The sequence below is a fragment of the Triticum aestivum genome, chromosome 2D, assembly GCF_018294505.1.
Source record: "Triticum aestivum cultivar Chinese Spring chromosome 2D, IWGSC CS RefSeq v2.1, whole genome shotgun sequence".
Lineage (NCBI taxonomy): Eukaryota > Viridiplantae > Streptophyta > Magnoliopsida > Poales > Poaceae > Triticum > Triticum aestivum.
The window spans coordinates 79,031,026-79,054,993 of NC_057799.1; the positions used below are offsets into that span (position 1 = coordinate 79,031,026).

The 23,968-nt window shown below is 43.5% G+C and overlaps 3 protein-coding genes and 1 long non-coding RNA gene across 4 annotated transcripts; 3 read left to right on the forward strand and 1 right to left on the reverse strand.

The window, feature by feature from the left end:
- Positions 1 to 3,835: 3,835 nt before the first annotated feature.
- LOC123048825 (uncharacterized) lies at positions 3,836 to 4,485 on the forward strand. The gene is made up of 2 exons (XM_044471851.1): positions 3,836 to 4,031; positions 4,119 to 4,485. The coding sequence occupies exons 1-2, from the start codon at positions 3,839 to 3,841 to the stop codon at positions 4,433 to 4,435; spliced, it is 510 nt and encodes a 169-aa protein (XP_044327786.1). The 5' UTR covers positions 3,836 to 3,838; the 3' UTR covers positions 4,436 to 4,485.
- Positions 4,486 to 7,256: 2,771 nt separating this feature from the next.
- On the forward strand, positions 7,257 to 9,082 carry LOC123051732 (uncharacterized). The gene is made up of 2 exons (XR_006424249.1): positions 7,257 to 8,605; positions 8,715 to 9,082. It is a non-coding gene; the product is annotated as an uncharacterized lncRNA (long non-coding RNA).
- LOC123051731 (DEAD-box ATP-dependent RNA helicase 10) lies at positions 9,009 to 14,577 on the reverse strand. The gene is made up of 13 exons (XM_044474697.1): positions 14,218 to 14,577; positions 14,011 to 14,134; positions 13,854 to 13,923; positions 13,248 to 13,310; positions 12,376 to 12,450; positions 11,676 to 11,795; positions 11,280 to 11,321; positions 11,089 to 11,163; positions 10,526 to 10,672; positions 9,910 to 10,047; positions 9,677 to 9,788; positions 9,508 to 9,596; positions 9,009 to 9,400 (listed from the first exon to the last, which is right to left on the reverse strand). Exons 1-13 carry the CDS (start codon positions 14,408 to 14,410, stop codon positions 9,272 to 9,274), a joined length of 1,377 nt encoding a protein of 458 aa, XP_044330632.1. The 5' UTR covers positions 14,411 to 14,577; the 3' UTR covers positions 9,009 to 9,271.
- Positions 14,578 to 21,755: 7,178 nt separating this feature from the next.
- LOC123051733 (uncharacterized protein At5g39865) lies at positions 21,756 to 22,947 on the forward strand. The gene has a single exon (XM_044474698.1). The coding sequence runs from the start codon at positions 21,945 to 21,947 to the stop codon at positions 22,569 to 22,571; it is 627 nt and encodes a 208-aa protein (XP_044330633.1). The 5' UTR covers positions 21,756 to 21,944; the 3' UTR covers positions 22,572 to 22,947.
- Positions 22,948 to 23,968: the final 1,021 nt, after the last annotated feature.

Here is a 23,968-nt window from a genome sequence, read left to right on the forward strand (position 1 = left end):
GCTAGTGCATGAACTCAATATGGTATCCGAGCTAAGAGGTCTTGAGTTCAAGACCCTGCCAACGCAGTATTAAATAAAACGATTATGCGGCCTACATCGATCCCACGTCTAAGGACTAAATTAGTCTAGACATGAGGGGGTGTTGAATATATTACCCACCTCCCTCCATCAGTTCGGACTTTTGGACGAGTTGGCTGGAGCATGAATTCAATAGCCGGCGGCGTGCTCCTAGCTGGTGCCTAGTCGGATGATGAAGTGGTTCTGGTGGCGGTAATGCCAGAAGTCGTTTCGATATACGATTTTATCCAGTTCCTATTTTATTTATTATCCCTGATCCGGAAGTCACCTTTTCTTTTCCTTGGACAGTACCTCCTAACAAGATTGATCTGTTTGGATCTTGGTCCATGATGGCCTTTTTATTGATTTTGACGATTGGATCTCTCTATGAATGGAAAAGGGGTGCTTCGGATCGGGAGTAACCACTTTTGAAAGGGTGAAGGGGGAGTAAAGTCTAAGCGACATATGGCACGAAAAGGAAATCCGATTTCGCACGCATGCCACTTGCTCGAACAAATGCCCACTAGAGAGAGTTGAGAGGAAGAGTAGATAGGATGAGTAGGAGAGAGAAAAATTTCCACGTCAGCGAAGACTGGTCAAAACCATGTTGAGTCAGCAGCAATACTGGGTTTGCTGAGACAAGGGACTAAACTTATCCGGGTTGAAGAGTTGAGGGACTAAGGTTTGTTGGTTTTGAAGTTGAGGTGCCAAATTTAGAGTTTCGAAAAAGTTAAGGGATGAAAAACATACTTCTCTCTACTAGAAATTATCACATTGAACAAATTGGGCGCAAATTGCTCGTGCTACTGATTTGACGTGAAGAAAACGCAACGATGATTGGGAAGCCACATGTCAAGGATGTATACAGTATCATGTGGTTGTTATCGAGAGAGAGGACCAAGGGTTGTAATGTTTATGTCACGCTTATTCTCAATCGTTGTTTAGCCTCTTATCTTTACGATCATGTTGAGGCGTTATCCTGCCCTCTGACCATCAGATACTTGAAAGGTGCTTTAATATGTCTCCAACGTATCTATAATTTTTTATTGTTCCATACTATTATATTATCTGTTTTGGATGTTTTATATGCATTAATATGCTATTTTATATTATTTTTTTGACTAACATATTAACCTAGAGCCCAGTGCTGGTTTCTATTTTTTCCTTGTTTTTGAGTTTCACAGAAAAGGAATACCAAACGGAGTCCAAACGGAATGAAACCTTCACGATGATTTTTCTTGGACCAGAAGACAGCCAGGAGACATGGAGATGAAGTCGGAGGAGCCACGAGGCGGCCACAAGGACGGAGGGCGCGCCCAGGGGGGTAGGGCGGACCCCCCACCCTTGTAGGCCCCCCGTGACCCTCCTGACCTAATTATTTCACCTATATATTCCCAAATATCTCCAAACCACCAAAGGCATCCACGAAAACACTTTTCCACCGCCACAAACTTCTGTACCCGTGAGATCCCATCTAGGGACCTTTTCCGGCACCCTGTCGGAGGGGGATCCGATCACGCAGGGCTTCTACATCAACTCTTTTGCCCTTCTGATGAAGTGTGAGTAGTTTACCACAGACCTACGGGTCCATAGCTAGTAGCTAGATGGCTTCTTCTCTCTCTTTGATTCTCAATACCATGTTCTCCTCGATGTTCTTGGAGATCTATTCGATGTAATACTATTTTGCGGTGTGTTTGCCGAGATCCGATGAATTGTGGATTTATGATCAGCTTATCTATGAATATTATCTGAATCTTCTCTGAATTATTTTATGCATGATTTGATATCTTTGTAATTCTCTTCGAACTATCGGTTTGGTTGGCCAACTAGATTGGTTTTTCTTGCAATGGGAGAAGTGCTTAGATTTGGGTTCAATCTTGCGGTGTCCTTTCCAAGTGACAGTAGGGGCAGCAAGGCACATATTGTATTGTTACCATCGAGGATAAAAAGATGGGGTTTTCATCATATTGCTTGAGTTAATTCCTCTACATGTCATCTTACTTAATGCGTTACCCTGTTCTTCATGAACTTAATACTCTAGATGCAGGCAGGAGTCGGTCGATGTGTAGTGTAATAGTAGTAGATGCAGAATCAATTCGGTCTACTTGACACGGACGTGATGCCTATATTCATGATCATTGCCTTAGATATCATCATAACTTTGTGCTTTTCTATCAATTGCTCGACAGTAATTTGTTCATCCGCCGTATTATTTGCTATCTTGAGAGAAGCCTCTAGTGAAACCTATGGCCCCGGGGTCTATTTTCCATCATATAAGTTTCCGATCTACAATATTAGTTTCCGATCTACTATTTTTGCAATCTCTTACTTTCCGATCTATAAACCAAAAATACCAAAAATATTTACTTTACCGTTTATCTATCTCAATCAGATCTCACTTTTGCAAGTAACCGTGAAGGGATTGACAACCCCTTTATCGCGTTGGGTGCAAGTTGTCTGGTTTTTTGTCAAAGTATTAGGTGATTTCTGCGTTGTCTCCTACTGGATTGATACCTTGGTTCTCAAACTGAGGAAAATACTTATCTCTACGTTGCTGCATCACTCTTTCCTCTTCAAGGGAAAAATCAATGCAAGCTCAAGAAGTAGCATGCTTATACGCCAGGAGGACGAAGCTAGCAGGTGGTAAACCATGACGTGACTTGTGTGCCGATTGACGAAGAACCCCATGAGTCCACCAGTAAGCGTGTATAATGTTGGGAAACATAGTAGAAAACAAAAAAATCGTCCTACGATCACCCAGGAACACTATGAAGATGTGATAAACGGTTTGGATCAGATCGTTACAGACTCCGAGTTGTAGCGGAAGAAGATGAGTCGGTGAAGATCGTACTTGAAGTCCCTAGAACCATAGATGAACGATCCCACGAACCGCCAACAAATAGTCCCTCGAACGGAAGATCGAATGCATGGCCTCTGTACGAGTTGCAAGCGCACAGTCTTAACAATCCGGCAATGCTTCGTCGTCCAGAGCTAATCATTGCCGAAGAATTAGCCGGAGGAGATTAGAACCACACTGGGCTTTCAATTATGAGGATTAGAGGATCTAGGCCTAGCTCTTATTGATCAACTAGGACCAACTAGAACTAGAGAATTAGAGGAGGCTTCAAAACTTGTGTGTTCAAAAGTGCCCAAAACCTTTTGTATATATAGGTTGGAGAGGAGAGAGGGGGGCGCCACACAAAGGGGGGAAAGTCTCTCTCCCTTGGCCGGCCAAGAGGAGGGGGATTTCCCCTCTAATTCGGCCTCCCCTTCTTTCCACAAGTGGGGGAAAGGGTGCCACCTCTATTTGAGCCCAAGTGGCCCAAGTAGCTCTTCACCACTTGGCCTTTTAAGGCCTGTTGATATTAAATTAAATATAAAAGTCTCGTAACTATTATTAGAGCCCTTTAATATTAATTTAACATTATCAAAAAATATTTCATCTATATATAATTCATCCAGACACTTGCGAGGCCACTCACAACCTACTTGGCTGTAGATGCCCTGAGCAGCCGTCGGGCTATCATTGCCAGTATACAGTGCATAGAACTTACTCCCTCCGTTCCTAAATATAATTTTTTTTAAAGGTTTCAAATGAGCTACAACATACGGATGTATATAGACATATTTTAGAGTGTAGATTCATTTATTTTGCTTCGCATGTAGTCCCTTGTTAAAATCTCTAAAAAAGACTTAAATTTGAGAACGGAGGGAGTAGATTTTTAGCATAAAAATCGAGAGATATTTGTTGCCATGGATCGGAAGGTGAAAGGGATGGGTGATGGCTACTGCCATTACTACCACATCCGCCACCTATTTCTTCTTGCTTTGCTTGCACGCCTGCAACACCAATTCCTTTAGATTCCACATTCGTCTTTCAACCCCTAACGACGTTCCGCTACTCCAAGATCAAGAGGATGGTGAAGATTCATGCTCCTTAAAAGCAGACAGGAAGAAGGTTCTGGCTCATCAAGGTAAGCGCTCTCTCTCTCTCTCTCTCTCTCTCTTCAATTCTTCATGTTCTTTTCCCCGTCATGGCTGATTTCTGGGTCCTTATTCAGGGAGCTGCTTGCAGAAGCGAGGTTGTGGTGTTCTTGGATGCGATGGTGCCGTGGAGGATGGAGGCGCGGCTGGCGGCGACGGTGCGGGCGGCCCTCCTCGGCTGGCTCTTCTTCTGCCTCACCGTCGCCAGCGACGTCGCACGCCAACTCAGGAGCAGCGATCTCTCCGTCTAAGGCCGACCGCGTTCGGCATGGCCGACGGCGAAGAACCGACTCTGCGTCTACAGATTGATTTACAGGAGGGTAACCAGATGCGATTTTCCAAAGTAGTGCTCGTCTTTAGAAGACGGCTGTCCTTAAGAGTTAAGACTCATTGAGCAGATGCTCCCTGTAAATTTTCAACTAAAGCGTGTTGTTCCTTTGCTCATTTTGGGGGGTCAGCATGGTTACTTCCAAACTAGCATCACTGACTACGACCTGAAATAACTTTTTTTTTGGCGAAATTACCACCTGAAATACTTGATAAATCATTACACCTTAACGGTTTTGTCATTAGTTAACTAAACCCATTAGGGGTCTAGCTCCACTTTTAATCTGAAGTGTTGGTCCCATGATGAGATGGCCTAGCAAATAATTATTGTCGTCGGTCACCTCACATGCTGTCAGGAGTCAGGAGCCGAATTATTTTAATGTTTTTTTATAATGTCTGAGGATAATAGACTCACAATATCAGATATCTAGTTTGTGTCGATTTGACTTTGGCATACCGGATTGAAGAGAACAAATTTGAAATTTTTTCCATTACTCTTGTTCAAACATATGTTTTTAGTATAAAAAATGTATGATGTCAATGCTTCGGCATAACAAATTTAGGCGTTGTTCGGTATCCCTCCGCTCCACAACTCCGGGAGCAGAGTTGGCAGAGCTGCAGTTCAAAATGGTGGAGTTGCAGTTCCCCCGCTCCGCGAATTCCGGGAGTGGGTGATAACCGAACAGGGCCTTAGTTCTCAGTATATTGACTTGTTAATCAAGAAACTATTTGAAAAAGATTCACAAAATCCTTATTAAAATGAATACATTATATATGCGTTCTTACAAACTGTTATGCATGACTTTGACAACATTATAAAGTTGTAAATATAAAATCTTATATTTGTTCACTTATTTCCGTGGAAGAATTGTTGTCATCTATGATCGGTCTTCTAAATATGAACGATACACATCCTTCAGATAACGGCCATATTGGTCGATATTTCGGTCTATATCGTATGGTATGTATGAAAATAATACAAAATGATATGCTATATCTATATCGTTAGGCCCCACAACTGATATATCTGTCGTATTTCATGAGATTTAGAAGCTTGGAGGATAGTCGGTTTCAAATAAGGATACATAGTTCGACGCCTAAAGGTCAGCAGGTGATGCACCATAAGTTCTACTGCACTAGATATTTAGTCCCTTTCGGTTCTAGAAACATTTAATAACAAACATTTCTTTTGCAGAATAAAAGTGAACCATAGCCAAGATAATAATTGACTCGAGCATCAATGCAATAATCCAATGAAGTCCACATCTTGAGATAGACCTCACCAAGAAGATTTTTGATTATTTATTTCTTGTATGTCCTCTCCACTTCGAGATAAACATAGATAAGATATTAAAAAAAATCTAAACTCAATAAATGTCATGCTAAATCCAGAGGCAAATTTTTTTTTGGAACGCTCGTATGCCTCATGTTCCATCTAGATAGATAAATAAATACAAAAACCACCCACATGCTTATTTTCCTTGTGTCTAGTTTGATTAAGGATGTAGTGTGTATCTCTTTCATTTGATCAATATAATCTCGTTTGACCCGCAAAGAAAAAGTAACAACCCGGCATTTTGGCTCTCGGGTGCATCTGCACCCGAGGTGAACAGTAAATTCATTTAAAATAATTAAAAATCAATAAAAAAATGAAAAAAAATGTGATGCTAGATGCTCATGTGCGTGAAGTCCGTGCTAAATTTCGTGTAGTTTGGTCATTTCAGTAGCTCTCATCCAAAAAAATAAATTTTAGGGTTGTAAGAAAGTTTATTGTTTACGTACTGTTTTGACGGATTTTATCTTTTTTGCCATGAGCTCCTCAGATTTCCGAACAAGCTGAAATTTGGCGTGAACATCACGCATTGGAACATCTTCCACTCAAAAAATAATTTTTTTTGAATTTACTGTTCACCTGGTGCAGATGAGCCAGGGCATCGAATTGAATATCAGATGAGCATGGGCACCGAACTGAATATCCGGTATAGTAATGTTACTTTTGCTACCAATGGTTAAATAGCTGGCGAGTTTTGTGGGATAATTGGGCACGCCGCTTAGATCAGTTCTAGCAGAGTCGTCATATGTGTAGTCACTAAAATGCATATGAAATGTGGTGCATTGAATTTTGGAGGCTATCAAGGCGACTTGCAAATTCAGAGCCACTGTATTGTCTTCAAAATATTTTTATTGTTAGTAGTTTTCATTCCATACTTGAATTAAATGTTACATAACAATTCAAAAGCAACCATGTTTTTTAAACAAGTTGCATGAACAAAAGATAAAACATCATGCATATTCAACCGAATGTACAAATCACGTGTCATTGGCTCCTCCTCTAGTGTTTGCACCATCCCCTCCTCCGTCATGTGCACCTTCTCCTCCTCGGGTGTGTTGGGCGCTCCGTGCCATCCTAGAATGCATGATCGTCGCTTGAGTGAACTTGCAAAATAATATTGACACTGGATCCATGATATTGCGGTCCAACATCACCAACCGGTTCTCCTCGGTTATCTTGTCGTGCATCAACCAGCCATCCTCAAGTTTAAGCCTATGCACCTCCATCTCTTCCTTGCATCATGTACTTGCTTGCATAGCATCCCACCTCATCCTCTTCTCTTGCAGCTTCCTCTCCTCCATATTCAACTTTTCTTGCTTTCTCTTGTCTGCGTACTCATGCCTTGACTTCATCAACTCGGCGATCTTGTTTTTCATTACCTCCGCCGCTCGTTGTATCTTGAGCATCTCCTTCAATTGCTTCCTTCCGTCAGGTCGACCCACGCTAGACGCCAAACTGGGTCTTTAGCCACCCTTTCCTCTCCATCACCAGACGTGAGAGATTTGAGGGTATGGTTTGATTTATGCCCAAGGTGTTTCCTTGAGGTGCCTCCGATAGTTTGCACTCGTTTGATCTTTGTTGACGACCACATCAAGAGTGATGTCTTGCCATGCCCTCACAGGAGCAACATCCTCTTTCGTGGTGTAGTTTGTGGTCTGAATTGCTTTCTTCCTTGACGAACCAGAGGGTTGAAATTGATCCAGTTCAACCTATTTGCCCTCCACATGCAATTGATCAAAGTGACCCACCGATTCCCCATCAAGAACGAACTATAGGTCGCAATTGAATCATCCATCGTTACTAAACGTCGATCCTCCCAAATGCACAAATTCATTACTACACACACATACTGCACAATTGCCACCATTCTTCCATCATCACGTTGCAGTTAGTCAGAACAGTCTAAAGAGAAGGAAGGTTTTTTTTACCCCATCGGTAAATCTCCGAGTGCAACGTAGTGGATACGCGCCCGAGTTTCGCCCTCCCTGGGAACAAAGGGGAGAGGGGGGACGCGGGACGACCCCGACGCACTTGCCTTCTTCCTTCGATTCTTCACCGTGGAGCATGTGGCGGAGGCCGACGCCCGGAGTTAACGCATTAGTGGCAGCATAGGGTTTGTCACTTTTGCACCCCATTGATGACAGGGTGGAGAAAGTGCTGGCCTAGGCGGTGGCAGGTTGTCGTCGAGGCCGGCGGAGGAGCGGGAATCGCCCAGGAGGAGGAGGATTCCATAACGTTGACATCATCTGTGGGGTTGTGGGCGTCCGGAGACGGTGCCACAACGAGGGAGGAGTGTTGCGGCGAGAAGAGGAGCGGGGGGCGAAATGTCACTCGCGCCAAACCGTTTTCCAAATGGAGTGTGCTCCACAGATCTCACCACAGCCTTCAAATATGGAGGGTCACGACTCGATTTGAAGCGATCCCCAACATTTATGCCACTGAAGCGAAGGAGGCGATTCTGCTAGACCCGCTTTTTTCAACCAAAATCGCCTGGCGTTCCTGCGTTCTGTCTCATCTCCTCTCTTGTGTTTCTACCATCTCTTGTTGAGATAAGAGCCCGTCCCCTGTGGCTAAGCATCTCCATCGCGGACACTTGCGAGTCCACTCCCGGAATTTCTTTGGCAGCGTACACTGTACAGCGCCTAGAGCTTTGATGTTTTAGCATGGAATAAAAATCGAGAGATATCTGTTGCCAATGGATTGGACGGTGAAAGGGGTGGGCTAGCTACCATCATCACCGGCCACCTGTTTCTTCTCTGTTGCTTTACTTGCACGGCTGCAACACCAACTCCTTCAGCTTTCACTTTCGGCCTATATGACGCTCTTCTACTCCAAGCAACAGGTCGGTCAAGATTCGTGCCCGTTAAAAGCAGACAGGAAGGAAGAAGGCTCCGCCTCATCAAGGTAAGCTCTAATCCCTTCAACTCTTCGTCCTCTTTTCCCCACTTGGATTTCTGCCTTCTTCAACTATTCATCCTCTTCTCTCCGTTGGGATTTCTGCGTCTTTATTCAGTGAGGGGGTGCCTCTGAGTTGGATGCCATGGTGCCGTGGAGGCTGGAGGCCCGCCTGGCGGAGACGGTGAGGGCGGCGCTCCTCGGCTGGCTCTTCTTCTGCATCACCGTCGCCAGCGATGTCGCACATGCGCTCAGAAGCAGCGATCTCTCCATCTAAGACCGGCCACGTTCGACATGGCCAAGACCGACTCTGTGCCTACAAAGTGGCAGTTCATTGGGCGCACAGGAAGAAAATTTATTTACAGCAGTGTAACCAGTCAGTGAGTTCATCCATGAGAGAATGAGTTCGATGTAAAGGTGAAATATTCATATAGATTAGATGTAAAATCTTGTGTCAAACAGAGAAATACTGGCTATTTGCTCAAAGTGGCCTGACTTTCAAACAAAAGGTAGCATAGATAGCGCTGGTGCAACTTAGTAACTAACAATATGGCTGGTGCATCGGACGAACTAAGGACAAAATTCCGATAAATAGCTTTCGCGAGGTGGAGCGGTATGTACGGATTCTACTGGTCATCAGGCAGGAGGTTCCGACTTATCTGCACTCGAGTGCTATCACCGCCTTGATGATTTCTTGAAAGACCTCGGTTTCTGTCGGTGGCCTCTTGGAGCCTCCTCTTCTTCATCATCGTCGTCCTCCGCCACCTTCCTTCTCTTCTTGTGACCACCGTCCTCCCTCAGTTTCTGCCGAATAATAACAAAATGGTGATTTTAGTATCACTGCAGCAGTCATAGCACTTATGGAGACAATTATGGGCACTTCAAAATTGATTGCTCCGCCAAGTACATACCGTCAGTGCAATCCTCTTTGAATCTGATATATGCTCACGAAGTATCAGGATTTCATCCATATCTACCTTCCGGTCAGGAATTTCCCTTCCTGCGAAAATAGGGGACGGCTTCAGAAAGAAATCTCCAGTTATGTGTTGCCACGAGACAAGCAACGAGGAAAACTATTACCAAGGAGCTGCTCAATCAGCTTAAACCACTCAGCCTCATACTGATTCACAAAAGAGACGGCATATCCCGATTGCCCTGCACGCGCAGTCCTACCAACCCGATGGACATAATCCTGCATTTGGTGCAGCATAATTTCTAAGATCAGTGACAAAATATAAATGCACGATCTTCTCAATAATAAAAGCAATATACGATGATCGGCAACAGGTACTGAAGTAAACAAGGTAGAAAACCTTAGAATTCATTGGAATATCATAATTCATAACCACATCAACTCCTTGAATGTCAAGACCACGACTCGCCACGTCGGTGCAGATAAGGATGTTGAAATCTTTTGCTTTGAACTTGTTTAAAGCACCTAGTCTTTTGTCCTGATAAAGAGAAGATTTAAGATAATTATTTGCCTTGGGAAGTATTATTTATGTTAAGAAAACTAACATGTCCATAATGGAGCTCACTTATACGGCCTCAAAAGGCTGCATAACTGAGGCCCTGTTTGGTTCGGCTGTGGATTTCTAAAAGCAGCTGTGAAAAATCTGCTGTGGAAAAACAGCTGTGGAAAATCTGATGTGAAAAAGATGTAGGCCATTTGGCAAACCAGCTGATACAGCTTTTTCAGATTTTGGCCCGCAGCGGAATCAGATTTTGGAAAGCACGTCCTGGGCTGCTTCCGCTTTTGGTTCAGATTTTGGCAGCGGATTTCTGGAATCGGATTCTGCTGGGTTCGCCCTTTGGTTCAGATTCTGCTGCGCAGCAGCGGAATCCGTCGATAAAAGCTGAACCAAACAGGGCCTTTATGGGGAAATCAAATACTTTTGTCTGTCTGATAGAAAAGTTACAGAAGTAAACCTGACTCATCTGGCCACTGATAGAGAGAGCTTTAAAACCAAGATTCCTTAAAGTGAGAGCAAGGAGTCTTGTTGACTCGCAGGTCCGCACGAAGATCATGATCATGCTCCCTGGCAACTCATTCAGAACATGAACAAGATAACAATCCTGAAATAGAAAATGGCGAAAGAACAACAAAAGGGAAATCAGTACGCGAGCCACTGTTAGTAAATAGAGAAATATAATCTCAAAGCAGAACATGCATGTGATTAAAACTAATCTCCTGAAGTCCAAGGGTATAGGCATGGGCATTCTTTATCAGGATTGTTTATTAAATGTAGAGTAGAATCTTAGTCAAATGGTTTCATCAACACAGGCTTCAATCAGTACTGCTAATATCAAATGTATAGAAGTCCAAATTCTCTGTTCAAAAAAAGTCCAACAAACAACAAGATAATGCAGGCCTACATTTTATCACACAAGTTACATGGGCACAGAACTACAGGTCCTGATATTGAGGTACAGAAACGGATTTCGTCACTTCTTAAAATTACATTATTATATTAAGAAGTACAAGAATTAACCTTGTAATCTGCAGGAACGAAATACCACTCTTGTTTAAGTGTGTCCACTGTAGAATATTTGGAGGATACTTCCACCTGGTCCCAAAAAAAGTTCCTCTTATATTAGTAAGAGAAAGAAGGCGGCCCAAAAGGTCCTCTTCTATTGACGCTTTGCTGCTTATCGAATGCCTAAAATAGAAGAATGGCTTTACCTTAACAGGGTTTCTGAGACAAGCACGTTGCAGTTTGCTTACCTGCAAAGAAAACTCATAAGCTGTTCTGCATTCAGGCTAACAAAAATGTATGTGTAGCAAAGCTGTGAAGCACCAATTAGAAAATTAAGGCTATTCATGACTAGAAGCATGATTGTTGCAGCTTGGAAGAGCATATTGAAGCAGTACTCCTAGAAATACAAAATGATGCACAGTTCACCAGAATCAATGCAATTATATGACAAACTGTCAATCTGTGCACTATTTCTCAAGACTTTATAGTGCAATCACCAAACAAAGTGGTAAACAAGGCCACATCAATCTGACAAACACAACAATGGCAACTGTTGATGTTTTAGTCCTTTTGGCTCACACAAAACTGCCTGAACCACCAACCTTTTTGGTCATTGTGGCTGAAAAAAGGTAAGTTCTCCTTTCTTTAGGAATGACCTTCAGAATATCATCAAGTGATTCCTTGAACTCCAAATTAAGTAATTTATCAGCTTCATCAAGTACCTAGAAACCAAGAAGATTGAGGACATGTCAAAACAAAAGCATCTCAGTTTAAACAAGCTGGTATCCTCCGTCCAAATTGTGGAGGTATGAGCTAGTTATGTAAAGAAATAGTTGACAATGAAGGCTCCGAACAGTATAATCAACACATATTTATGATAAGTAACTATAGCACATTTGCAACAATTTACAACTAAGAAACTATTACAACAACCAGTCAAGCAATGGAAAACAACTACTGATTCATTTAAGTATTTCTAGTTCACAACACACAAGCTAGGGTGGTTCAGCTTGACAAAACAATCTTTAAGTAATTAAAATGAAAAGATATCTTATTATATTAGTTAGCTTAACACTTCAGGGGAACACTGCCTGGAAAATGTAAGTTTCCACTTTAACAGGTGAGGTAGGATTTGTGAGAAGCCACTTCTCTATATTGCACATTACTCCTTTCTTTAATGCAGGTTCTATCTGTAACAACCAAACATTTTCCTGACATCCAACAATCAGAATGGTCTAGGCATAAATGAAAAAGCAGGATGATGTACAAATTAAAAGATGAGTACTTGCAAAGAATGTGTACCAGGTATTTCACTTTAGTTAGGCTAAAACCTTTTGTATCTTTCAAATGGTCCAAAAGACGGCCAGGAGTTCCAACCTGCATTTTAGAGGAGATGATACATAAAACAAGCTAAGTCCTGATAAAGACAGTTTTCAAATACCATGGAAGAGAACAAAAGTGTTCTTTCTCTGCTTCAACTGGTGTATGCAATGGAAGGTCTTGGTCTTATCTTGTATACCTAAGTCCCATGTCTTCTAGACTCTAGAAGCACTTATATATGCTAAATTCAGTGAAATGGAGAGTCTTGGGTCTTACTACCTCTGTATCAAAATACAAGACGTTTTTAAAGTTCAAAAACGTCTTATATTTTGATACGGAGGAGTACAAGGATGCGCTTGTCACCACAGTGGCTTTCCAAATTAAAAGCACTTATATTACTCCCTCTCTCAAAATATAGTGCATATAGATATTTGTTAATACTTTTTCCTGAAAACTTGATAAAACTTTGACTTGGGACAAAACCTATAATTCTAAATGCACTTTGTTTCGAATGGAGTATATTAACTTCAGGTATATTATGATCAGTAAATCCCTCAAGAGCCTTCACAAACAGAATTACTAGAAATGGAAGTTAAGGGGGCATTAAAAGGCTCGATAAGTTGGCTAATTGGAGAACCGGAGAAGACACAGGTTGGCCAAAACGGCATTTCTTAAGTCCAAAAAGAATTAGTATATGCTAATACTGATGCTAGAACTTTTCCACTTTGGGATTTAAACGGGCATTGTTGATGGTTGAGTGTTGATTTTAATCACATGCCTCACTTACAATTTCAAAGCACAAAGGATCCATAACCTATATTGTCTTAGGTTAGGATTGGGTAGAGGATACTCACCACAATATGTGGACGTTTTGCAATGGATAACACTTGCTGCATCCGGTCAACTCCTCCAACAAGCTGGAAAAGGGAAAATATCTCAACTGAAAATGATTCACGTAACTCAATAGTCTCATAACTGGTGATGAATACTTGATTTGAGTAGGTAATAGCATGGTCACCAAGAGACATTTTAATGCAATAGAAGATAGAAAATTTCATCGAATTATACTGAGCAGAAGTAATCAGAGGAGAAAGGTCATCAACAAAAATTGAAATTGTCGATATGGGCTCGTATAACAACAAACTTATTCAATTTAGTTATGGTCTTTAAACATTTAGATATAACCATGCTATGCTATGCTTTGGCTTCACCACATTGAAATAGGCTACATGCACTAAAAATTCTAACAGCGCCCCGACATTACTCCTCTTTGCGTTATGCCCGCAAGCCAACCAAAGGGAGTAGCTAGCAATTCACAACCAGCAATTACAACAACTTGTTAATCGAAACTATGGCCCGCGCAAGAACACAAGCATATTAAAGTATGCACATCCAATTGGTTGTCGAAAATAATTCATATCAGAGCTAAATAAACAGTCAATTGTATCAACACCACTTACCACTGAGCAAACCAAGCCGATAGCTGACCCTAACGCCTCAAACTGCTCCGCAATCTGAATCGCCAGCTCCCTGAACCACCACAGCAGTACGGTAAGCTTCCACACAAGCTACCGATAAGAAAATACGTCCCAGGAAGGAGAGGGGGGAAATGGTTACCTCGTGGGCGACATGATGCAGGCGAAGAAGGGCTGGCGGTGCTCGAGCAGCGCCTGGATGATGGGCAGCGCGAACGCGCCCGTCTTCCCCGACCCCGTCTGCCCCAGCCCAATCACGTCCCTCCCTGCACGCAGGACCGAGCTCAGAATCAACGACCTGGACCATCACAACTGCACACATAATGGCCGGCGGCGGCGCTGGTAGTACCTTGGAGGGCGTGGGGGATGGCCCCCGCCTGGATCTTGGTGGGCTGCTTCCACCCCATGGCGTCGCAGGCCTCCACCAGCTCGCGGCAGACGCCCAGCTCGGCGAACGTTGAGGCCTCGGCGGCCGGCTCCGGCTCCGGCTCCGGCTGCTGGGCCTCGCCGCCCCCGGCGACCGCCTTGTCCGCCACCGCCATGGCTGCGAGAGGAGGGAGTGGAGTCTTCTGTGCGCGCGTGGGCGAATACGACGGCGGCGGCGGCGGCGGCGGCGGCGTGGGTTTGCTCTGCTTGGCGTGGCGCGCGGAGGCTGCTGGTTGTATGACGGGAGACAGAACTTGGCGCACACGGCCGCGGGGTCGGCGCGGCGGCATAAACCCTAGCGGATGAAGCGGAGGGGAAAATCTCGTGGGCCGGCATGCTCGGCGAGCCACTTGGAGCGGCCTCGGTCCGGGAAGAGCCCATTTCAAATACTCCGTTTTTATTTACTTCGCATATTAGCTTTGTATCAAGTTTGGCTCAAATACCACATGGTATGTGTGGTAAGCAATTTCATATTTGAAATGATGCTGTTGAGTTATGAGGCTTTATTTAAGTGGTGATCTAGATAATAGAGAATGGAAGTAGATGAAAAATACAAAATCAAAAAAAAAGTTTGGCTCAAAAAAAACTTTGATCAAGTTTATAAAGAATATATTATCCACAATACCAAATCAATAATTTTAAAATCATCATTGAATATATTTTTATATCATATATATTTGTTATTAGTCGCGTAGCCAGCCCAACATCACGTCCCAGACCAACCTCAATGGTACAATATGGAACAGTACAAATTTTAACAATGTATCTGATGCAAACGATGAGCAAACTTGCTGCCATGCCCGGAGCCGCCCCTGTTGCCCGGGGCTTGGCTACGCCAGTGTTCGTCACTGTGAAAGTTTAGATTGTTTTCCATAAATTTTGATCAAATTTTATAAAGTTTGACTTAGATCAAAACTAATATGGGAAGTAAATAAAAACGGAGGGAGTATTACACTTAGGTGCTCCTATTCTTCGAGAGCAACTAATTGGAGGGTACCTTCTTGGGGAACCTAGGGGTCATTTTTGGTGGACTGGGAGCGCGCAGGCTCGCACTCCCTCGGGATTTCGGTGTTTTTCTCATTCATGTGTTTTTGGATTTATTTATTTATTTATTTGCTTTTCCGCTTTTTTTTTGTTTTCCTTAGGTTTTTTATAGAAGCAGTGCTTTTCGCAAGAAGTACAACATGTGTTTTGCGACAAGCACAATTGTGATTCCACGAGAAGTATAACATGTGCTTCCCGAAAAGGAAAATGCATAGACGTGTTTCACAAAAAGGGAAAAACACAGTCAGTACTTTCATGAGAAGCACAATTATGCTTCATGAAAAGGGAAGAACACAGTTGTGCTTTCTAAAAAAGTGAAAGGCATAGTACGTGCTTCCCGAAAAGGAAAAAGCACAATTGTGCTTCTAGGTTCCGGTTTTTTTTTGGGTTTTCATTTTTCTGTTTTTCCCAGATTTTAGTATTTTTTTTTGTTTGTTGGATTTTTGTGTTTTTTCATTTTCAGGTTTTTGGGGAAAGAAAAAGTTCTTAGAAACTTATTAACATAGGATCTAGTTGCGAAGATCTCGACGCGAGGGATCCAACAGTGAAAAAGGTTCATGATTTGAAGCATGGTTCAAGAGATAAAACGTTATGAAAAAACGAATCTAAAGAAACTTTCAGACAGTGACAAATGACGCGCATGCAGTGTGCCACTTGTTATCACCATGCAAGATGGGAGTGACCTCTCCAAGGAGTGCCCTCTAACCGATGATCTCGCTATTCTTCTTCCCCAATGGACGGTAGGCCTGCCACCCATGTAGCACTATGTGCGCTCGAGAGGAACGGTTTTTAGCGTTTTTCATTTCAGCCATTTTTTTATTTTGGTTGTTCAAAAAAATCATTAATTAGTATATGTTTGTTAGTTTTAAATATTATTTAGAAATTTAAAAATGTATTTAAAAAAAGAAAAAATATTCAAGGATTTTAAAATTTTCATGAGTATAAAATGATGTTTCATGAATTTTAAGATGAAAACAAAAAAGAGAAAAAAAAAAGAAAGGAAAAGACAAAAAGAGAAAAAACAGGTATAAACCATCGAGAAAAGGCAGAAAAATCACGCCTTGTAGAAAACCGTTGATGAACCAAAAAAACAAAAGAATAATTCGCGTAGGCGCACGGTGTGAGGCGAAGAATCGCTAAGGCCCGAGCACGTCCGGGGTGCAGGGGTAGAAAAGTTGATCTAAATTTATTGTGGCAGCTACCCATTCAATGTACAAGAATTTAAATTTACTCCCTCCGTTCCAAAATAAATGTTATGGCTTTGGTTCAAATTTGAACAAATGGATAGAGTAGAACCGAAGGTTCATAATGTAAAAATATATAGCTTCTCGAATTTTATTTTATTTTAAAAAATTGTTGGAATAAACACTTCAGTCAGTTTGGCATACAGAGTGTACCAAAAACCGGAAATTCGCAGTAATTTTACACTTGCGGTTTCTCCTGATTTGCTAAGCCTTGGTGTACCCGTCCACCACACCATCTGTAACAGTTTGGGCACATTCTTCCGCCCAAGTCCGTCAGCGTAGGCGACGAGCAGTAGCAGCAGCACGAAGGAGAATGATTGAGAATGGTCAATGATAACTGGCCTAAATCGCGACTCGATACTGTGCCCCAATTAATCCTTATCGTCTCCTTGCTGCTGTCTCCTCCCAAGTCCGAATCGTTCGCTGTTGCGAGGGGGACGGCCATCCGGACCCCTGTCTCCTTGTCCAGCGTCAGGTAGCCATGACGCGGACCACTGAGCAGTAGGACGGAGGCTGAAGCCTACAGTCCACCGAACGGATAACAGCCCAGTGCGACATGCATGCATGCATGCATGGAGCACACCATGCATGATTGTGCCACGAGAGCTATGTATGGGTAAACTTAGCCCCACTGATTAGTTAGCACATCGGTGGCTGCACTTTTATATGTTGTCCGGTTTACTCGTCTGTGAGTCGTCCATCATATCTTGTCGTGTGTATATATAGCACAGCTCAAAAAAAGTTGTAACTGAATTATGTGCGCCGGCCGGTGAGATGACAGTAACAGGAGTAACATGATATATAGCTCGCGTTCTTTGAAGAGGTAGTAGCGGCCAATTAGTGAGCGGGTTAGGTTTCCTCCTCAGTCCTCGCCATCAGTCTGTCGTCCCTCAGGAACGGTTAGCCGTGCAGATGTACATGGAGTGTGTGTACTTTAGCCGAAGCTGAACAATGATTGTTGCTTGCTTAATTATCGTCTAAAAAGGCTGAATGTTAGTAGTGGTGAGTAGGAGTAGCTTGTGTAAAATGCATTACCTACCACTAGGCACTAGCACCGCGGCGTTGAGTGGAACTGGCGACGTGCGATCCAGACTCCAGAGCCTCGATGTCTTTGGTCTCCGTGGCTGGCTTTACTTACAAGGCATGCTAAGCCTCTCTGTGTTTGTGTGTGTGTGTGGCTTGCTCTTTTCGTAAGGCGTAAGCCATGCTTTTCTTCTCCGAAGCCTGCAAGACATCACCATCGACTATTTACTCGTGTGTTAGACAATGGAAGGAAGATTAACCATGCAGTTATTTTGTAAGAGAGATGTAATCGGAAGGTTTTTGCTCCTTCAGCAAATTATAAGCTTTTTCTCTTTCTCTTTCCAGACCGGAGTTTATAACTCTGACGGCAAGGGGAAGATAATGTGGGTGGAAACCATTGTCAGCTCTCACGGATAAAGTCTCTTACCATGGACAGTGATCCGTGAACCTATCATCGTCACGGCCTGCGTGCGTTCTACGTTGACTATATTGTCAACTCTCATCACAGCTTGCGTGCGTTTTACAGTACGTTTTTTCTTTTCTTACTAGGGCTACGCCTGCCTGAACTTTATTATGACCTCAAAATCATAAAGGTTAAGAAGTTACAGCAAGGCGGCAAGGTGGGTGGGTGGATAGAGAAGAACAAAAGATAGGATCACACTAGATTCTCCAAGAAGAGAACTGCATTTGTAAATGTTTACGCCTGCTTTAGTAGTAAAAAAAAATACGTACTAGAGACGTCGATGTATCGGAGGGCCGGCGTATTGGAAAAGTCGCGCGAGCGCCACCCCGCGTGGAACGCCCGAGCAGGAGACCACTACGGCGATGCTATGCAGAAAGCCGTCGTTGTCAGTGCGTGTGGCCCGTTCTTCTCGCTATCGTCTGAAGAACACACTTCCCACGTTCAGGCTTCAGAGATATTCCCTTTCGTTAGTAAAAGTTGCTGGCTCACCACGTATGTATTCCTCCGACTTGGTCTCAACGGCATCAGGACCTTTCACAGTCTGCATTTCTTTTTTGGAATTCAGAATAAAATCCATGAAACTGCTGTTTTTTAACCGGATCGAATATTTATATTCAGCTGTTGTACATTAAGAAGGTTTTTTTCCCCTTCAAAGAGAGGGTAAACCCCTAACCTCTGCATCGAGCAATACTACATGGTACCGGTGACCGGTGCCGTATTTTTTCTGAGGGGGCCATAATATTATTTCCTTTCACATAAAGACGGCAAAATGAACAAGACTACTGCTCACCTGCCATCTCCCCAATCTCCAGCTGCAAATTGTTCAGCATGGAACCCATATATAACCAGCAAATCTTCAGTCGTCCTAAACTCTAAACAGTGTTCTTCATTCATTCATCAAGAACAGCGATGCATGACAGATTACCGGGGGCCCAAGAGGCCGAGACATAACTCGGGTGAGTTGGACGCTTGGGTCCACGATCTTCCAGGACCATGCATGCCCACTGCGCACTGGGTTGAGGTGCCGGGCATCTACTGTTCTGCATTGAACTGAACTTCCCATGCATGCTCCCTAGTTCCCAGAGCTTCAGCGACACTTGCCACTGTGTATGATAGCAGTACATGTTTTTCCAACTGCCGACACAGTGCAAGCACCAACGAGAAATGGACAATGAGAGCTGAACCATGAACAATCATGTGCATGCATGCCACTAAAAGGTGTCTAGCCAATGTTTAGGCATTCCAACGTATGGCAATCTCAGAACTTGGCCAAAAGTTGGCAGCTTTTATAAAGGTTTATTTGGTAATCAACCGGTTGTTAGCCAATTTGGTAGCATTTCCAAACATGGGCAAGCATCAAACCAAGCAAAGCTTCAGATCTCTTTCCCCTCCCTAGCAGAGAATCATTGTTGAGCCCCTGTTTTTGAGTAATTGCCTAATTAGCCTCCGCCTGTTTTGAGGTTACGATGGGTTACGAACTTGCAATTGTCGGTACTACAATAATGCCATGTTTTTACCAACTAAAAAAACAAACATGTGTTTACGTGGTGATTGAATTAAAATGCGAAAAGTTGGAGAAAATAAACTTATGACAACAAAATTTATCAAAGACAATTCAGCATCCACCAGTCTGCCTTGAATCTTGATATACCAACCAATAAATTTCAGGAAAATAACTAATATATCTCGATCATCAACTGGTATAAATGTGCACATGTCCTAAAATGTGTTGGAAATAAGCCAATAAGTAATGACCCTACTTAGTAAGCATTATGGGCAAACATGGTTTGGAAATAACTAATGATTCTAAATCTTTGTTCCTTTTCCTGTCCTACTGAAAACCACGTTCTACATTAATTCAATCAAAGCAAATCTTACAAATCCATGTCATGCATTAAATCAATCAAATTAAATCTTACCAAAAACCTCAACCAAATCGAACATTCCTTGCCTTTTCTACCCATACGCAATCAGATTAATCCTTACGACAACATAAACTAAAACAATTATTACCAAAATGAAGAATATGGTGTGTAAGGTATATGTCAGACACGATTTTTTTTTTTGCGGGGAATATGTCAGACACGATTGGTGTTGAACCATTAAAATATGCATGTCCCGTTGCAACGCATTGGAAATTGGCTAGTTATTAGTGAACAGAGCGGATGACAATGGGTAGGGTATGGGGCGGGTAGAGCAATACCATACCCATATCCATGTAGTCAATGGGTACAAAATTCTAACAAATACGTGGGTAAAATTGTCATCCTTATTCAGGATTGTACCTAAACAATTTATAACATTTACTTAAAACTTTATGTGGAAATTCAATGTCCTAAAATAGAGATATATCTAATAACCGCCTTGTGGAAAATGAAGAAAACTATACTATTCTAGTATGCATGTACATGTGGCAATGAGTAACAAGACCCATTACAAATGACCGAACCTCTACAATTAAAAGGGGAGTTGGTAGGTTCGCCTCACCTCCTCCCCCTGTTTTTTCCTTCCCACACACCCTTACCACTTTGGTTTTTTGTTGATTTTTTTGATAATCTCAACCGATGCAACACACAAAGAACAACGTAAATAGAGTAATTTGGAATAATATAAACTAACCCGGCACTTTCCCAAAACCACGTCCTACTCAGTCAAATCAGATCAAATCTTACTAAAATCTCAACTAAATCAAAACTTTCATTGCGTTCCCCTACACACACCGAAATCAAATCAAATCTTATAAGAATCTCAAGTAAATCAAAAATTTATTGTCTTCCCCTACCCATAGTCAAATCAAATTAAATCTTACCAAAATCTAGAATACGATGAGTATGAAAGAATAGGTAGTCATATAATTAAAATAAGTAAAATATGTTTTTTGTAGGTATGGTAATTCACCACAATGTCAAATCTAAATGGACTATTCACGTAATGTAAGAGCATTTTTTTCGGTCAATATAAGAGCGTTTTTACACTACTATAATGTCAAAAACGCTTTCATATTATAGGTCGGGAAATAGTAGCTAATTGTCCATGCTCTGTCCCTATCAAGTCCTCCAAAACGATCTGCCCCAGTCAAAACCTCCTGAACTGAAACGAACAGAGAGCCGTGTGCTACTTCTCCTATTTGCGCTGTCAACAGAACATGGTTCACACAAAATAGAGAAAAAGTAAAAGTTAGGGTGAAGAAAATGACAGGCTCTCGTTGAGGGCGAGCACAACAAACGTTCAAGAACCTTCCTTTCCAGTTGCAAAAATCACAAGTCCATTCCCACCGGTAATAACTGCCACACCGGGACAAATACTAGCCAGCCAGAGCTAGCCACTCAGTCTACTCACAAAGTATAGCAAGTAGCAACCACAAAAACTAATGACCAAATAAACATAAAATGCTTCCAAACTAAGCAAAGAAATGCGCAAAAATGCTTATTTTGGTCATCGCCCGCTGGTTCCAACTGGAAACGCCCTCTGTCTCTCAATTAGTTGCTGGTTTTTCTGCAGAAATTAGTTGCTAAATTGGCTGTGCGTGCCATTTTTGCTCGCAAGATTTAGTTGGTGAATTCGTAGCTGAGTTGTTTTTGACACACCCAGCATCAAGAAGAGGAGGAGAACCAAAGTAAAAGCAACGAGGAAACTTCCACCGGGAGAAGAAAAGAAAAGAGTAATATATATATACGCCACCACTAAGTAAACCCCACCTCGATCCACCTTCCGGCGAAACCAATTCATTGCTCGCTTTCGCAAGACTCTTTCTTTCTCCCCTTTCCTCTCCCCCCAACCCGTCCGTCGTCGCCTCCGCCCGAGGTAACCGCCATAGCCGCGAGGAATCAAGAACCTTGCCTGCCGCACGTCGTCCCTGAGGACCGAGAGGAGACGATGGAGGGCGGCTGCGGCGTGGCCGGCGGGACGGAGGGCGGCGGCGGCAAGAAGCAGCAGCAGCAGGCGCGGCCGCAGTTCGGGCGGTCGCTGACGTACCACCACCACCAGGGGCACCGGCTGCTGCCCCGGTGGCGGCGGCCGCAGCTGGCGGACGAGCCCCGCGCGCGGCCGCAGGCGGTGGTGCTCTACACGACGTCGCTGCGCGGGGTGCGGCGCACCTTCGCGGACTGCTCCGCGGCGCGCGCCATCCTGCGGGGGTCCCGCGTCGCCGTCGACGAGCGCGACGTGTCCATGGACGCGGCGCTCCGCCGCGAGCTGCAGGCGCTGCTGGCCGCGCGGGGCCGCGCCTTCTCGCTCCCGCAGCTCTTCATCGGGGGCCGGCTCGTCGGCGGCGCCGACGAGGTCCGGCAGCTGGACGAGTCCGGCCAGCTCCGGCGCCTCCTGGAGGGCGCCGCGGGGCAGGACCCGGCCTTCGTCTGCGACGCCTGCGGCGGGGTGCGCTTCGTCCCCTGCCCCGCCTGCGCCGGCAGCCGCAAGGTGTTCGACGAGGAGGAGGACCGCGCCCTCCGCTGCGGCGACTGCAACGAGAACGGGCTGGTGCGCTGCGCCAACTGCTCCTCCTGATCCTTCCCCGCCGCTAATTGAATCCAAGGGTTAGAGTTGGTAGATTCGTCGTCAGTCAGATCAGAGAGGGGCGCATTTTCGGTTTCTTGGGAGTTCTTGACTTATGATTTATGTATCCTGAATCAATCAATCCGATCGTTTGGGGATCGGATTGTTAGCTGCTCATGGACGGAAGAGAACGAATTGTTCTTGGCTCCTTTGCTGCGGGAATCGCCGCCCGGTGGTGGTGATTGGTGATGAATAAGAGCCGGTGCTTGTATATGTGTGTAAAATCTGGCGCTGAGATTAGCCTGATTGGTTAATGTGTAACGAAGAACTGATGTAAATACTTGAGCTCTGGGAGTGATAAATTATTTTCTAGTTCCTTGATTATCCATGGCTTTGGTCAAATCTCTTCATGGATGTACTACAGTAGCAACACAGTTCGATACCTCATCAAGAACTGGCCCAACTGTACTAGCAGAAAGTCTTCAAGGCCGAAACTAGCTGTGATCGACTGTACTACTCAGTCAGAAGCTGTACTCATGCTGTTCTATAGCTGTGTTCTAAATTAGAGCCACCTCTTTTGTTCTTTAATCATGCAAGGTGAGTTGGGTATTTAACAAGTTTTGAGCCTGGGGTGATTAATTCTTGCATAGTTCTTTATCTGATCTCTTTATCTTTCATTGCTTTGATGATCCATCTTATAAGTACACGGTTTGATTTCTTCATGCACAGATGTGTCATTCCATGGACGTACAGTTATATACATCTTAAAACAATGTGATCGATCGTCATCCGGAAATGATCATGATCTGACTGTACTTACTAAAAGTCCTTAATCATGTTGCATTCAAGTTGTTTTCCAAAATTGCAGCCACCTCCTTCTTTACTTTAAGATTCGTTGAGGTAATGTGACCATGGTGACCAATTCATCCACAAGAACTTATGATGATCTCAAGAGAGAAAAGAAAGAAAGAAAACTTGTGATTGATGTAGCTAGAAGTCCACTGTATTTTGATCATGATCTAGTAAAGCTTTCTGTCTTGTGTTTTTCTTCTCCGTTGTATTAGTGTAAGCCTGGTGACCAGTTCATCCAGAAAGAGCTCCTGGTGGGGTGGTCTCAGGAGAGAAAACATCTTCTGATTGATGCAGCTATAAGTCCATTGTAATTTATACGATCTGGTTATAAAACTGTGGATTTGTGACCTACCGGTGCCAACAGCAAAAATTGAGGGGATCTCTGACTATAGGCCTATCAGTCTTATCCACGCCGTTGCCAAAATCATCGCCAAGGTGCTGTCCATTCGCCTAGCGCCGCTCATGGATGCTCTGGTTTCCAATGCGCAGAGTGCATTTATCAAGAAGAGAAGCATTCATGATAATTTCATGTATGTTCGCAACTTTGCTCGTCGGCT